The sequence below is a fragment of the Eptatretus burgeri genome, chromosome 2, assembly GCF_056783735.1.
Source record: "Eptatretus burgeri isolate ZD-2024b chromosome 2, Ebu_testis_v1, whole genome shotgun sequence".
Taxonomy (NCBI): Eukaryota; Metazoa; Chordata; class Myxini; order Myxiniformes; family Myxinidae; genus Eptatretus; species Eptatretus burgeri.
In genome coordinates this window covers 111,367,321-111,384,083 of record NC_140962.1, presented here as the reverse complement: position 1 = coordinate 111,384,083, position 16,763 = coordinate 111,367,321, and the positions used below count along the sequence as shown (strand labels likewise).

At 39.2% G+C, this 16,763-nt stretch overlaps 2 protein-coding genes across 9 annotated transcripts in view; one reads left to right on the top strand and one right to left on the bottom strand.

The window, feature by feature from the left end:
• PIGG (phosphatidylinositol glycan anchor biosynthesis class G (EMM blood group)) overlaps positions 1–3,117 on the bottom strand; it is an 84,216-nt gene extending 81,099 nt beyond the window's left edge. For 5 of the 7 annotated variants that reach the window (XR_015055370.1, XM_085870730.1, XM_085870736.1 and 2 more), the window contains exon 1: positions 2,757–3,025. The gene's annotated coding sequence lies outside the window, so the exon portion shown is untranslated. The other 2 variants (XM_085870731.1, XM_085870733.1) reach the window with 2 other exon arrangements.
• A 322-nt stretch (positions 3,118–3,439) lies between these two features.
• On the top strand, positions 3,440–16,763 carry LOC147032838 (protein mago nashi homolog 2). Of its 2 annotated transcripts, XM_085870738.1 has the most exons (6): positions 3,440–3,618; positions 4,382–4,440; positions 8,125–8,235; positions 8,435–8,517; positions 15,258–15,402; positions 15,744–16,763. In XM_085870738.1, the coding sequence occupies exons 1-5, from the start codon at positions 3,528–3,530 to the stop codon at positions 15,355–15,357; spliced, it is 444 nt and encodes a 147-aa protein (XP_085726864.1). In that variant the 5' UTR covers positions 3,440–3,527; the 3' UTR covers positions 15,358–15,402; positions 15,744–16,763. The 2 variants fall into 2 exon arrangements, with proteins under 2 accessions (XP_085726864.1, XP_085726863.1); XM_085870737.1 differs by lacking the exon at positions 15,744–16,763 and having other exon boundaries at positions 15,258–15,684.

Below are 16,763 nucleotides of genomic sequence, written 5' to 3'. Positions count from 1 at the left end.
AAAGATTGTGGACTTTGAACTTGTGTTACAATTATTCAACTAGTGTTCATAAAACACCTTACCCTGTGCAGTCTTGAGAAAAAAAGGACATGGGCGGGGTCTGCGAGTGGAAAATTTGATTGGTCAAGATGATGTAAAATGCCGTAATATTTTGTCCAAGTCGCGATACAAGGAAGGGTTTTGAAAGTGCCAAGAAGGCGATTTGTGTTCTGCAGTGTTCAAGTATAAAATTTCAATTGAAATGAAACAAGGATTTTAAAAGGTCGTAGAAAAATAATTTTTGAAGTTTTGCCGTTGATGCCGCGTCTTTTACACCACCTTATCTAACATGTGGCATTAGTAGTTATTCGTGCCTGTTGTTTGTGTCCTTTATGACGTCCTTAAAAACAGTAATTTTCTGTTTGGAATTATTTTCAATTTTTTTTTTGATTGCCAGACAGGCAGACAGAATTTTTTTTTAGCTCACTCCTCTCTGCACATACGCGATTGGGCCAAATTCAGAGCCAAAGTACGACTCAACTTCAGGTTCGTTTTCCGATTCGTGTTCAAAATATAACATTCAATTTAACTTAAGGTGTTCGTCGATCATAAACTGACGTTGGTGGACAGACAGACAGTGACCTAATTGCTTAACTCCACTTTTCACTTCGTGCATGTGGGGTAAAAAAGGGACTTCAGCCTTATCACAATTTATTTCATAAAACCAAAAAAGCACGGTGGGTACGTGAAGCCAAAAAACACGGATGGCTTGTCTCAATTGCGTTGCGTATCGTATAGTGCCACCCGGTGGTGGAGGGAGAAGGTATTACAAGTCAGCTGGGGGATCACTTGCAATTGTGTACTGCACACATGGCATCACGCAAGTTCTTTCCTGACCCCGCCAGAGGGAAGGGGTACTACTCTCCCATAGGGAGCACATCCATCTATATCTATCTCTATCTCTATCTCTATCTCTATCTCTATCTCTATCTCTATCTCTATCTCTATCTCTATCTCTATCTCTATCTCTCTCTCTCTCTCTCTCTCTCTCTCTCTCTCTCTCTCTCTCTCTCTCTCTCACCTACCCTTTATGAAGGACACTGTGGGGATCTTCAACGTCCACCAAGTAATGCAGGCAGATGGGACGGCCGTTTAACATCCATCCGAGGGAGGCACAAACACTCCGAGGGAGTGGGTGTTTCTAATCTCTTAAATGTTTAATTATTTTGTTGAAAATAAACAAAGTAATTTCTGTAAACTAACCTCCAGAGACAAGGTTCCGAATAATTGTGTTTGCACATATATAAATATAATTTCAATTTGTGTAATGATGTGACAGGATGGTGCAGAAGTCGTGCACATCCCTTTCAGCTGTCTCGTCTGGGTTTGATGTTGGCTCAGTCTGTTAATTGTCAGATTGGTGATTTGCATCATCCCTCAGATGTCCGATCTGCGAGCGTTACCTGGTACATCCTGAAGATCTCTCTGTACGTGGTGTTTAGCCTCATTGGTTCATGGGCACCAGCAGTGACCACTATTTTCGTTGTGTCTGTGTCTGTCTGTCTGTCTGTCTGTGACTCTCTCCAGAGCATAGCTCCGTGACGTTTGATGCGATCTTGATGAAACTTGGACACAAGCTAGATATCACGGTCTTGTTGTGTCTTTTTGTATGAGGGGCGTCCCATTCCCCTTGTGGGCAGAGCCACACCCACTTGAACTTTTTATTTATTTTCTCGCAATTTCATTTCCTAGAAGCTGTGCTTAATGTCCAAAAGTACAACATATAAAAATCCGATTTGATTTGGTCAATTTTGATGGAAGATATAGGTTTTTACGGTAGGGCTTCCTCAATAATGCCCGCGAACCATCGTCGCCTCCCGGCTTGTTGTAGATTATATTGAATACACTGTATCACGTGTGCTGCGGATGACTGCATGATATCATCACGTGGAGGGGGGGGGGGGAGGGAGAGTGGTTCATGGCTCGATTGATGGATTAAACGGTTGGCTCTTGATGTTCCTTGGCGTTGCGACGTTTCTCCTGCCTCCCTTCATCTTGCACATTACAACACTGCAGCTTTCACGAAGATTAGGCGAGTTATCGCCGGCACCCTGAACAAATCACAAATTCCTGGCCAAATTGGTTCGTCGATCGACAGGCCCGTCCAGCCGATTCGTGAATGGCTTGTCCCAAACTTCGCCCTCAGCCAGTCAATCCTACAAGGTGGGATTAAAGAAGTAATAGTACATCTCTCGTTGTACTGTATATAAATAAACAATAATTATTTTTCTGTGCCCAACAATATAATCTCAAGTGTCGTCTTCTTCTTCTTCTTCTTTTTCATCTTCTTCTTCTTCTTCTTTCTCTTCGTCTTCTTCTTCTTCTTCAGTCTGCTCTCAGGCTGAATTAATCATGTTGTATCGTAAGTACAATAATGATTTTTCCGTGCATAATAACACATCATATCGTGTAATCTGTAAATAAAACGACGGTGGCCGTCTGTTTCATTCCTCATCTGTGAATTCTCTTACCGTTTCACACATAATCACAAAACTTGGTCGGCATAACTTACTGACGTCTCACAATCCTGACCTTGCAGGGTACCGAACATTGATGAACATAAAGATATCATGGAGATCAAAGTTAAGTTACATCAATCGTGTTATTGACGATGTACGTCTCAGTCCCTCAATCCGTGACGAAATGACCGTTCAGCCGAATTAGCAAAACAATATATAATCCTCTAAATACGGGATTGAAAATGCCGTCTTACTCACCCCTTCAGAACTCGCATGGAATCAAGCAAGCAAGCAAGCAAAAAAAAAAAAAAAAACAAAAAAAAAAAAAAAAAAAAAAAAAAAAACGTCCTTCAGAGAGCACATCTTCATCGTTTTGTCTCTCTTCTATTTTTTTTTTCCATTGAGACAAATGTTAATTTTGAGAAGGCACGACATTTAATATGAGGGCGAGGAGTGCAGAACCAAATATCACTTCACAATCGACCCAATGATGCAGTTTGCCGATTGCTCCGAGGGGAAGAAGACGAACACACCTTTCACTTCCGGGAACGCTGCTTGCTCGGCACCGAGGACGGTTCATAAAAAAATAGGATAAATTACATTATCAAACACGTGAATCGTTGCTGATGAAGGATAAATCGTTTATATAATGATAATGCATTACGTACGAAACCGTCGAGAGGTATTAGTAATAATATCAGGATTATTCTTGCTTTTTATATGCTTAACATTGATACGTCCGATACTGGCTCGACGCGTCGTTTATGAATAGTTTAATGGGAATTTGTATATGAGGCGGTGTATGTGAAAATGATATTGCTCGCTTTTTTTGTATTTTTTTTTTTTTTTTACATCGGTCTTTATCTCATACGGATGTTACATTATTATGTTCTTCAATATAATTTTTTACTTCAGAACAGAAATCTGAAGTACACGTAACGATTGAAAGAACTGTTGAGCTTCGAAAAAGAAAGCAGCCAAGCAATGGGTGTTGCGCATGCGCGTTAAGTTGGCGCCTGCGGCCTAACGATGTCTGGCAGTGACTTCTACTTGCGCTACTACGTTGGACACAAAGGAAAGTTTGGACACGAGTTTCTGGAATTCGAATTCAGGCCAGAGGGTATGCTGCTATTTGTGGCGGTGTTGTCGTTGTGTTTAGCGAAAGTGTGCACGGGTCAGGCCTGGCGAGTCCCAATTTGACTTCATTCATTTTGTAACCCTAACTTCAGTTCGATTTCCGACCCGACTATAAACTGTGTTGTTGGTTCTTCTCGAGCGTTGCATGACAAAGCGTGCCGTGCCTCAGATACACGTGAACCTGGGAGCTGTTAGACTCGAATCCACTTGTTCTTGTCACCTACCCAACTCGTCCACCGAGTTTATTTATTATTTATTTATTTATTTATTTCCCCCCCCCCCCAATGAATTTGGAATTGGAGGTATGCACGCACACTCGCTTCTCAGCCGTCTCGCTGAGGTTCGAATCCCGACGCAGCTACGAACTGTCATCCTAGTAGTGTTTCACATGCAGGGTGATTCATCAATGTGCCGGTATTCGTTGGTCGACGCAAAAGACCCCCACGGTGTCCTTCGTAAAGAGTAGGCGAGCTATCGCCGGCATCGTTAACAAATTGGACATTCCTGCCCGACCCTACAGGGGGGGCACTGCATCAGCAGCACAGCCCTGCTCCCAGCAATGATGCGAACCCAGCAGCCACATAACAGGCCTGTTCGTGCTTTTTCCGTGCGAGAGAAATGAAGTGCATTCTTGTTCGCGGTTCTCTTGCACCTGTGCGCCGAATCACCTGAGCTTGAGCTTGTTGTACGATGTGACTGCACATGGACCCAGACAAACCAAACTATTACCATTTCATTTCTTGCAGGAAAACTTCGTTATGCTAACAACAGCAACTACAAAAATGACGTGATGATAAGGAAGGAGGTATGTCTGCGATTCCCTTGAGTGTTTATATGGGCTGTTCCACAGTAATATGCTACATTTAAGGGTCTTATCTTCAGGAGCTATCACAGAATTCCTAAAGTATCCATAGAATACCACTAACATGTTCTGTGGTGTGTATATAAATGTAGATATATGCTATTTTTTATTTTTTTTAGCAAAACCGCTATTGTCCTAAAATTAAAGCGTGCAGATAAAATTTTATTCACTGTGATGGGAAGAAATCTTTCTTAAGTGTGATATTAAAAACTAAATAGATTTACCAAGAGTTTTATATGAACACATACGTTTTTGATTTGAGACTGGTTTAGATTATATGTGTAAAAAGACTTTACTTATGATATCCGACACCTTGAATTTGCCAAAAATATACTTTAATGTGAATGCTGCGGGGTTGAAAACAGAGTAACAATCGTTATGCTATCTGTACTGTCAATTTGTCATGAAAGAAACAAAATGCTTAAGCTGCACAACCTTTAAAAATACGGTCTTGTTATTTTTGTGATAACCTTAATGACAAATGTGTAACAAAGGATAACACGAGCCGGTAGGCGACGAGGGATTCGCTAGGATCGAAGCGCTGGATACGATGCTTTTCATTCTGACCGATCCACCGACGAATATTCATTGCCAAGACGTATTGGTTCACATACAATTGTTCCTCTGCCTGGCAAGATTTTTCCTATTGCGTATTTTGCCAACTGGCACTCCTCATAAAAAAATGACGGTAAATAGACACCCTATTTTTGAAGGACTACCATTTGAGAAATAATCGGTTTGCTGGTTTGTGCTGTGGAGCCTCGCATTGCAGAAACACACACACACACACACACACACACACACACACACACACACACACACACACACACACACACACACACACACACACACACACACACACACACACACGGAAAACCCGATAAACTTCTCTCAATGCTCTTGTTTGACCACACCTCCTGAGCCACACAATATTTTTCATAAGCCACGCCCACTTTAAATAATAAATAATTGGAGGTGGAGTGTGGGTCGTGGAATAGTTTTCGGTAAATAAATAATTGAAGTTGGAGTGTGGGTCGTGGAATAGTTTTCGGTAAATAAATAATTGAAGGTGGTGTGTAGGTCATGGAATCGTTTTCGGGAAATAAATAAAGAATTGGAGGTGGAGTGTGGGTCGTGGAATCGTTTTCGGGAAATAAATACATAATTGAAGGTGGTGTGTGGGTTGTGGAATCGTTTTCGGTAAATAAATAAATAATTGGAGGTGGTGTGTGGATCGTGGAATCGTTTTCGATAAATAAATGGAGGTGGTGTGTGGATCGTGGAATCGTTTTCGGTAAATAAATAAATAATTGGAGGTGGTGTGTGTGTGGGGAATCGTTTTTGTTAAGTAAACAAATAATTGAAGGTGGTGTGTGGGTCGTGGAATCGTTTTCGATTAATAAATAAATAATTGGAGGTGGTGTGTGGGTCGTGGAATCGTTTTCGATAAATAAATAAATAATTGGAGTTGGTGTATGGATCGTGGAATCGTTTTCGGTAAATAAATAAATAATTGGAGGTGGTGTGTGGGTCGTGGAATCGTTTTCGGTTAATAAATAATTGGAAGTGGTGTGTGGATCGTGGAATCGTTTTTTGGGAAATAAATAATTGGAGGTGGAGTGTGGGTCGTGGAATAGTTTTCCGTAAATAAATAAATAATTGGAGGTGGTGTGTGGGTCGTGGAATAGTTTTCAGTAAACAAATAAATAATTGAAGGTGGTGTGTGGATCGTGGAATTGTTTTCGATAAATAAATAAATAAATAATTGGAGGTGGAGTGTGGGTCGTGGAATCGTTTTCGGTTAATAAATAATTGGAAGTGGTGTGTGGATCGTGGAATCGTTTTTGGGAAATAAATAATTGGAGGTGGAGTGTGGGTCGTGGAATAGTTTTCCGTAAATAAATAAATAATTGGAGGTGGTGTGTGGGTCGTGGAATAGTTTTCAGTAAACAAATAAATAATTGAAGGTGGTGTGTGGATCGTGGAATTGTTTTCGATAAATAAATAAATAAATAATTGGAGGTGGAGTGTGGGTCGTGGAATTGTTTTCGGTAAATAAATAAATAATTGAAGGTGGAGTGTGGGTCGTGGAATTGTTTTCGGTAAATAAATAAATAATTGAAGGTGGTGTGTGGATCGTGGAATTGTTTTCGGTAAATAAATAAACATATTATATTATTTGAAATCCACAAAGACAGAAATGCCGGTGATTCCATTTATTTTGGATCCTTTTCACTTTGGTCAATAACGTTTGGATCGAGGAGAGATCGAAGGTGGAACGACGGTGTAGTTCTTTTCAAACACTGTATACACACCTTAAATGACGGCAAATAGACACCCGATTTTTGAAGGACTACCATTTGAAAAATAAAACCTCAATCAAAAATCGGCTCGAGTAAAATTTTCTAAATATCTCGAAGTGTTTTATTCCGAAGTCTCGTTTCTCTACATTCAAAACTGAAGGACAAGAATTGAAAATACTGTACGCGGTTTTTCGGCCGCTGCACAGCAATGGGTGGTTGCTAGGCAACGATATTCATACGCGCACCTTCCCAGTATATATTCCACCTCTTGGCAAAGTTTCATCGAAATCGGTTCGCTGGTTCGTGCTGTGGAGCCTCACAATGCAGACACACACACACACACACACACACACACACACACACACACACACACACACACACACACACACACACACACACACACACACACACACACACACACACACACACGGAAAACCCGACAATAAGGGATATCTCATATATATATATATATAGCGAATCCAATTAGTGGTAAGTCCATATCGCTGTAAAAGCTGTACAAAAATCTGGCTTTCCAATTGCGGTCCAAAGTCACGTTTGTTACAGAAGGCTTTGAGCCAGTCAGAGGTTGTTTAATAATCATCACTACGAGAGCCTATGCTATATACGAGAGCCTACGCTATTCATATATGTATATGTATATGTATATATATATATATATATATATATATATATATATATATATATATATATATATATATATATATATATATATATATATATATATATATATACACACACAGTATATAAGGAAGAATACCATTTCTTGACAACAACCTAAAATTAATATTCAGTTTATTTGAAGAAAAAAAACTACTGTCGTAATGCCAACAACTTGAATGTCAATGTAACATTTGTTACATTTCTGTTAATGAAGACAGAACATCCCATCAATAAATTGTGCTGGGTTAGATTATGTTCTTACTGTTGGATTCCAGTAGTAGAGGGGTCAGTCTTTTATATCCCCTCATTTGCAAGATAAACTGGACATACTTAATGTGGACTATGTATGTAACACAATGGTTACCCATTACTGTGGAAAGGCTCTTATATAAATTATTTGCATTTTTTGGGGGGTTGGGGGGAGAGGGGGTCCTGCCTATTTTCCTACCTATTTTCCTACCACTCTATACACACAAACACCTCCTCACTACCTAGCTACTGGACATGAAACCTTTCAAAGGAAATTCAACTTTACATCTGTGATGGGCTCAGAAGGCATCGTTGCTTGTGCTCCCAAATGTATCTGGGTTGCTGTTGATCCTGCATACGCTCGACCCTCCACATTTGCTTGCCACGTCTTCAGGCCTACGTACACAAGAGTGTTATGGAGGAGCTGAAGAGAATTATCGAAGACAGCGAGATAACAAAGGAAGACGATTCGTTATGGCCGCCGCCGGATCGTGTTGGCCGGCAGGTGAGCAAGTGGAAGAGGTCTTGGTGGGGGTTGTGTGGATGTACTTTGGTAATAAAGGGGGTTGTGCTGATCTTGCACTCTCAGTAAAGAATGTTCACCACTATTCTCCTCCTCCTCTTGTAATAGATAACATGCAGCAATAACTTGATTATGAAACTGGAGCTGTTAGTGCACGGTCATCATTCTTTGTCACCTGCAGGAATTGGAAATTGTACTTGGTGATGAACACATCTCGTTTACCACATCCAAGATAGGCTCCCTCATTGACGTGAACCAATCCAGGTGAGCGGTACTCTTGCACTCGCTAATTGTCAGATTTTAACTCTTCCACGACCGTCTCTGTATTGGGAAAAAATGTGAAAATAATTAATCGACACTGTTGTGTCAGGCAATATAAATGAAGTTGAATTGTTGTTATGCATGTCTGTTTTAAAGGGGTTTGAATATTATTGCCAAATGAAGCTGAGTGTATCTCAGCCCAGCTATAAACTGCCATCCCTGTGTTTCACGTGGAACGTGATTCATAACTGTGTGCTGTCCCTCGAATGGACTTGAAATGGGTGTCCCGTCTGCCAGCATTAGTTGGGGGACACTAAAGATCCCATGGTGTCCTTCGCAAAGAGTAGGCAAGTTATCGCCGACACCCTGAATCAATTGTAAATTCCTGCCCTAACCTTCATGGGCTGTCCTGTTCTGTCTGTCCCGATCTTGCACTTTCAAATCCATTGCCTTATCAACTGATTTTCACACCTGAGGGTAGAAGAGAAAGATGTCCAGCCTCGACGCTTCACCGGTGACTGGCCCGAATGTCAGCAGTGTACATGTTCTCAAATTCCTGCCCTGCTGCTCTTGCTTCTGCTTTTCTCTGCTCCTTCTACCTGTCCTTCCCCTTTGGCTGCCTGGAGGTCTGCCAACATCACTCTCATTCGCAAGGAGAGTGCCAAAACATCCTCTCAACTTGACCAGCAAGCTTACTTCCAATTACAAGGGAAGTCATGCGATCCATAATTGTGAGCTGACCTCAAGTCTTTCATGTTTTCAAAATGCCTGATTTCTGACTATTAGGTTGGATTCTGTCCCAGTTATTCAACTCTGAACATGCTGCTTCTGTCTCTGTGTATCTATAATCTCTCTCTGTCTCTCATCCCCTCCTCTCATCCCTCATCCTCATCCCTCATCTTCATCCCTCATCCCTCATCCCTGATCAGAAGCAATAAATCACAAGAGGTCAATATCGACTTGCTGAACATAACTTAGGCATTCAACACAGTCTGCTCCCCTGCTTTGCTTGTGAAGTTCACTGCTTGAGGCAGACATGGCTGTCTTAATTGCTGGATTTATGACTTCCTTCACTTGCTCACTCAACATGTTCCTATTATTTAAACCCAACCCTTTCATATTCTCTCCCAGGGAAGATGGAGTGCTTTTAGGCAGTGTCTTGAGCCCAGTCTTGTTCCACATCTACATCTCTTATGCTCTTGAAAGCCCTCTTCCTTTTTAGGTCATCTCTTCGAGCATGACCTAATAATATTGATGTTGAGAGGAGATCTGGTCATTAGTGATCCTGATAGAGGTCGATGAGACGTACACGATGGTATGACTTTCAAGGTCACCAAAGGTCAAGGTCAAGGTCACGAGGTCTTTGAAGTTGCGAAAATGACGATTTTCAAAATCTATCTCCTCCTACATTTCTCAAGCAATCTTGAATTTGATTGTGGCATATGAATCTATGGGACAATATCTAAATTTTGTTGGGCCGGATTTTCGATATTCGCTTTCGTTTTCGTGTCACGTGACTTCAAAGTTGGCAAAAAATGCGAAAATGACGATTTTCAAAATCTATCTCCTCCTACATTTCTCAAGCAATCTTGAATTTGATTGTGGCATATGAATCTATAGGAGAATATCTAAATTTGGTCAGGACGGATTTTCGAATTTCGCTTTCGTTTTCGCGTCACATGACTTCAAAGTTTGCAAAAACTGCCCTACCTTCAGGAGGCTGTATGTTTTCTCGCAGAGATGACCGTCACTCCCGCACGGGTGTATTTTTGTTGATGACTTTACCTTCTTTGGTACAGTATGTTGATCAAGAATCGATTAGATGTTGATCTGAGAAAAGGATCATGTCCTTCAATCCTGAAAGATGTCTCACCCTGTCGCTCGGGAAGGATGGTAAAACCAACCAACCAACAAATCCATCTATTTCCATAGTAGGCCACTGAAAGAGGTTGTCCCTTTAACTTGTATGTTTCACCATTAGCCATGATCTCTCCTGTTTTTGTTCTTTTCTATTTTTTGTTGTTTCTATTTTTATTTTCTATACACTTACTCACATTCTAATTGTACATACTTTATACACGTACTAGCATTCTAATTGTACATACTTTATACACGTACTCACATTCTAATTGTACATACTTTATACACGTACTCACATTCTAATTGTACATACTTTATACACGTACTCACATTCTAATTGTACATACTTTATACACGTACTCACATTCTAATTGTACATACTTTATACACATACTCACATTCTAATTGTACATACTTTATACACGTACTCACATTCTAATTGTACATACTTTATACACGTACTCACATTCTAATTGTACATACTTTATACACGTACTCACATTCTAATTGTACATACTTTATACACGTACTCACATTCTAATTGGACATACTTTATACACGTACTCACATTCTAATTGGACATACTTTATACACGTACTCACATTCTAATTGTACATACTTTATACACGTACTCACATTCTAATTGTACATACTTTATACACGTACTCACATTCTAATTGGACATACTTTACACACATACTCACATTCTAATTGTACATACTTTATACACGTACTCACATTCTAATTGGACATACTTTATACACATACTCACATTCTAATTGTACATACTTTATACACGTACTCACATTCTAATTGTACATACTTTATACACGTACTCACATTCTAATTGTACATACTTTATACACGTACTCACATTCTAATTGTACATACTTTATACACGTACTCACATTCTAATTGTACATACTTTATACACGTACTCACATTCTAATTGTACATACTTTATACACGTACTCACATTCTAATTGTACATACTTTATACACGTACTCACATTCTAATTGGACATACTTTATACACGTACTCACATTCTAATTGTACATACTTTATACACGTACTCACATTCTAATTGTACATACTTTATACACGTACTCACATTCTAATTGGACATACTTTATACACATACTCACATTCTAATTGTACATACTTTATACACGTACTCACATTCTAATTGTACATACTTTATACACGTACTCACATTCTAATTGTACATACTTTATACACGTACTCACATTCTAATTGTACATACTTTATACACGTACTCACATTCTAATTGTACATACTTTATACACGTACTCACATTCTAATTGTACATACTTTATACACGTACTCACATTCTAATTGTACATACTTTATACACGTACTCACATTCTAATTGGACATACTTTATACACGTACTCACATTCTAATTGTACATACTTTATACACGTACTCACATTCTAATTGTACATACTTTATACACGTACTCACATTCTAATTGGACATACTTTATACACATACTCACATTCTAATTGTACATACTTTATACACGTACTCACATTCTAATTGTACATACTTTATACACGTACTCACATTCTAATTGTAATACTTTATACACGTACTCACGTTCTAATTGTACATACTTTATACACGTACTCACATTCTAATTGTACATACTTTATACACGTACTCACATTCTAATTGTACATACTTTATACACGTACTCACATTCTAATTGTACATACTTTATACACGTACTCACATTCTAATTGTACATACTTTATACACGTACTCACATTCTAATTGTACATACTTTATACACGTACTCACATTCTAATTGGACATACTTTATACACGTACTCACATTCTAATTGTACATACTTTATACACGTACTCACATTCTAATTGGACATACTTTATACACGTACTCACATTCTAATTGTACATACTTTATACACGTACTCACATTCTAATTGTACATACTTTATACATTTACTCACATTCTAATTGTACATACTTTATACATTTACTCACATTCTAATTGTACATACTTTATACACGTACTCACATTCTAATTGTACATACTTTATACACGTACTCACATTCTAATTGTACATACTTTATACACGTACTCACATTCTAATTGTACGTACTCACATTCTAATTGGACATGCTTTATACACATACTCGCATTTTAATTGTACATGCTTTATCGATGTACTCACATTCTAATTGTGCATACTTTAAATACGTACTCACATTCTAATTGGACATACTTTATACACGTACTCACATTCTAATTGGACATACTTTATAGACGTACTCGCATTCTAATTGGACATACTTTATACACGTACTCACATTCTAATTGGACATACTTTATACACGAACTCGCATTCTAATTGGACATACTTTATACACGTACTCACATTCTAATTGGACATACTTTACAGACGTACTCGCATTCTAATTCTACATACTTTATACACGTACTCGCATTCCAATTGTACATACTTTATAGATGTACTCGCATTCCAATTGCAGTATACATACTTTATAGGTACTCACATTCCAATTATACATACTTTATATGTACTTGCATTCTAATTACTAGTGTGGGCTCGTACATGCATGGCCGTATGTGCAAAAAAAAACAAAAAAAAAACTTTCAAACCGCATGCCAGAAACAACCACACAGGCCGTTCCTTCGCTCTCGCGTGGCCATACGTGCAAAAAAAAAAATCAAAAAAATAAATAAAAGAAGAATTGTGACATCATAGCACCGTGTCCTGTCATTGGTTTGGTAAATAAATGGCCATAACTTGGGAACCACTTGTCCGATTAATATCAAATCTTGAAAAGGCACATACTCAGGTCCCCAGAAATATACCTGGCAAGTTTCAATTAGATCGGACCAGTCGTTGTCGAGAAACAGCGGTCGCACACAGACACACAAAGATTGTTGTAATTATCTATACCAGTACATGCCCGTTCAAAATAAATAAATATTCCAACCGCGAGCAAAAAACAACAACCATACAGGCTGTTTCTTCACTCTCGTGTGCCCGTACGTGAGTGGCGTGGATGTTCGCATATCACAGTTACGATGATTCGCAATTTCGGTTTTAATGGCCAATTATTCAATTAGCGCAAACGTATTTGCCTTTTCGCAATGTCATCGCAAGGAAAAACAAAAAGAGAAGAGAAGAGAAGAGAGAAAAAAAAATACTTCCTGGTTTGGAGCATACCAGCACTCTGATGTTACCGAAATTTATGCACCATCTCATATGAAAACGATCATAACTTGGGGCATTGTGTTTATCTATAAATGCACATAAGAAATCGAGAAATTATTAAAATACACGAAGTCATCACTCTCCGGAAGTCCGTACGTTGTAACCCGTAATGGGGAACGCGGCTGAGCTTCCCTTCCCCATCGGCCACGCCCACGCAACAACGTGTCTTGTCATTGGTTTGGTAAATAAATGGCCATAACTTGGGAACCACTTGTCTGATTAATATCAAACCTTGAAAAGGCACATCCTCAGGGCCCCAGCAATATACCTGGCAAGCTTCATTTAGATCGGACCAGCGGTTGTCGAGAAACGGCGGTCACACACACACACACACACACACACACACACACACACACACACACACACACACACACACACACACACACACACACACACACACACACACACACACACACACACACACACACACACACACACACACACACACTGCTGGAATTATAGACAGATACATACTTTATAGATGTACTCACATTCTAATTGTACATACTTTATAGATGTACTCACATTTTAATTATACATACTTTATAGATGCACTCACATTTTAATTATACATACTTTATAGATGTACTCACATTCTAATTGTACATACTTTATAGATGTACTCACATTTTAATTATGCATACTTTATAGATGCACTCACATTTTAATTATACATACTTTATAGATGTACTCACATTCTAATTGTACACACTTTATGGATGTACTCACTTTCTAATAGTACATACTTTATAGATGTACTCACACTCTAATTGTACACACTTTATAGATGTACTCACATTCTAATTGTACACACTTTATAGATGTACTCACTTTCTAATAGTACATACTTTATAGATGTACTCACATTCTAATTGTACACACTTTATAGATGTACTCACTTTCTAATAGTACATACTTTATAGATGTACTCACATTCTAATTGTACATACTTTATAGACGTATTCACTTTCTAATAGTACATGCTTTTTGAGGTACTCACATTCTAATTGGACATACCTTATAGACGTACTGGTTGAAAAACAGATCATGTGTGCGACGGGCTACCACTAGGTGGCGTGTGTGGCCAAAGTTAGCACATTGTGTAGAGACAGACAAGACAGACAGACCGAAAATGTATCCTCTCTGGTGAGGGTAAAAAGGCTTTTGTTGATCGAAAGAAAAACTCCACTGCACAAAATAAATATTTTATGTTTTTTTTTTATATGTTGAAATGTTGATGTTCAACTTTGGAGCAGCAGGTTGAATTGAAAAGGGAAAAGGATCTGCTAGTTAGGCTGAACACTTGTTGGTGATACGATAACAGCACAGGTAAAAATGCCCTTTGTTCAATTGCCTTAAACGCATCAACTTTTCTTTTCTCCGTGCTTATTCTTGGTCATGGACAATAATCCCCTTCCCAACCCTCCTGTCGTGATGATGTATCATATTTGGGCTGTTGATTATGGCTATAAATAGCCTGATTGATGTCAATAAACAAATCAGCACACAGCCTATGTTCTGCTCATTAATGGTTCCCAATTAATGTGATTGTCATGTATGTGCACGTGAATTTGTGACTCGCTGTTGTCCAGGGACCCAGATGGCCTTCGAGTATTCTACTACCTTGTGCAAGATCTCAAGTGCCTCGTGTTCAGTCTCATCGGTCTGCATTTCAAGATCAAGCCAATTTAGACCTGTGCTGAGCCTGACTGCTCACCTTTGTCGGCTCGATTATAGGTCAGTCAAGCTGGAAGAATCGTTCCGGGCTCCCATTCTATGACTGTGCTTTGAGGATGAGACCAACACGTGATTTTATTTTATTATTTTTTTATTTTTAATTTTATAGCATTTTACATCTTTTATTTTTTTTGGAGGGAAAAAAAATTCACCTGGACGTTGCTTTCACACGTTATTTTGACCACCTCTCGGCCAGCACCTGTGTTGCACCAGCACAATGGGGACTTGTAAATGTTGCATTTTTGCCTACTTTTAATCTGATAATAAATAGTTTTCATGGAACCTTTTACTTTGTCAGCTTTGATCAACAGTCTGATGTTCTTGTCCATCATTCTTCAAAGGGGAGCAACACATCCTGTCTTCATTCTGAAGCAGATGGGAGAAAGAAGGAAACCAAGTTGTATTGTGGGTTTGTGCATCTGGAGAACGCATGTGATCGGATGCTTACGGAGATGGTGTATTGGTGCCTGAGGAAGAAGGGTGCACCTGAAAGAGTGGGCTTAGACAATCAGACCGAAGATTGGTTGCTCAGAGGCAGGTGAAATAAAGGTAGATGATACAGCAAGGGGTGGCTCCTGGTCCTTTTCTGTGTGATTGTGATGGATGGGTTGAGTGGTGGAGCACAGAGATGGTTACCTTGGGTAATGTTTGCAGATGATTTGGTGCTGACGTAAAGCTCTGAGGAGGACACTTTCGGGTGGGAAAACGTGTTACTGAGGGTGTGGATATTGGGGATTGAGCAACAGGAAGATTCAAGCACCTGGATTTTACTTTGGAAGAAGGGAGTGGTTGCAGGGTGGAGTGTTTTGGGGGTTGTGTATGATAAAACGATTCTGGCTACACTGAGGGCATATTTACAAAATGGAATTAAAATGGTTCTGAATGGAGTGGTGGAGGCTTGGGCCATGAGAAAGAAGGAAGAGTGCTACAGATGATGGAAATGTGGAAGCCTGAGAGAAGGAATGAGGATATTTTGTGGTGTGCAACAATGAGGGACATGACCGAACAGGCAGGGAGGTATGTCTTGTGTTCATACTCAGGAAGAAGAGAATGTGGTCAGACAGGCCTTTGTAATGGATGTGGATAGTGGCAGGAGAAGGGGTAGACCAAATTTGGGGGTGGGTTAAGAGAGAGGATGCTCAGGGGGTAGAGTGGTGTGATGAGTGAAAACTGATGATTGGCCCAACAAGAGGGGATTAATTGGGGGAATTGGTCATTATTGAGGTACATACAGAATAACTTAGCAATGACGGTGCTGTGCTACCTGTTTAATATATGTTTATGAACCTTTTCAATCTTAAAAAGGGTTAATGTAATCCTGATTGTATAACCCTTCAAATTAAAAGTGAAATTAACTTGGA

What these genes read in the sequence shown, in the direction of transcription:
- LOC147032838 (XM_085870738.1), top strand. Translation starts at nt 3,528, where the DNA reads ATGTCTGGCAGTGACTTCTACTTGCGCTACTACGTTGGACACAAAGGA. An exon ending in ATTCGAATTCAGGCCAGAGG is followed by an intron (nt 3,619 to 4,381) that starts GTATGCTGCTAT and finishes CATTTCTTGCAG; the next exon opens with GAAAACTTCGTTATGCTAAC. An exon ending in CGGATCGTGTTGGCCGGCAG is followed by an intron (nt 8,236 to 8,434) that starts GTGAGCAAGTGG and finishes TGTCACCTGCAG; the next exon opens with GAATTGGAAATTGTACTTGG.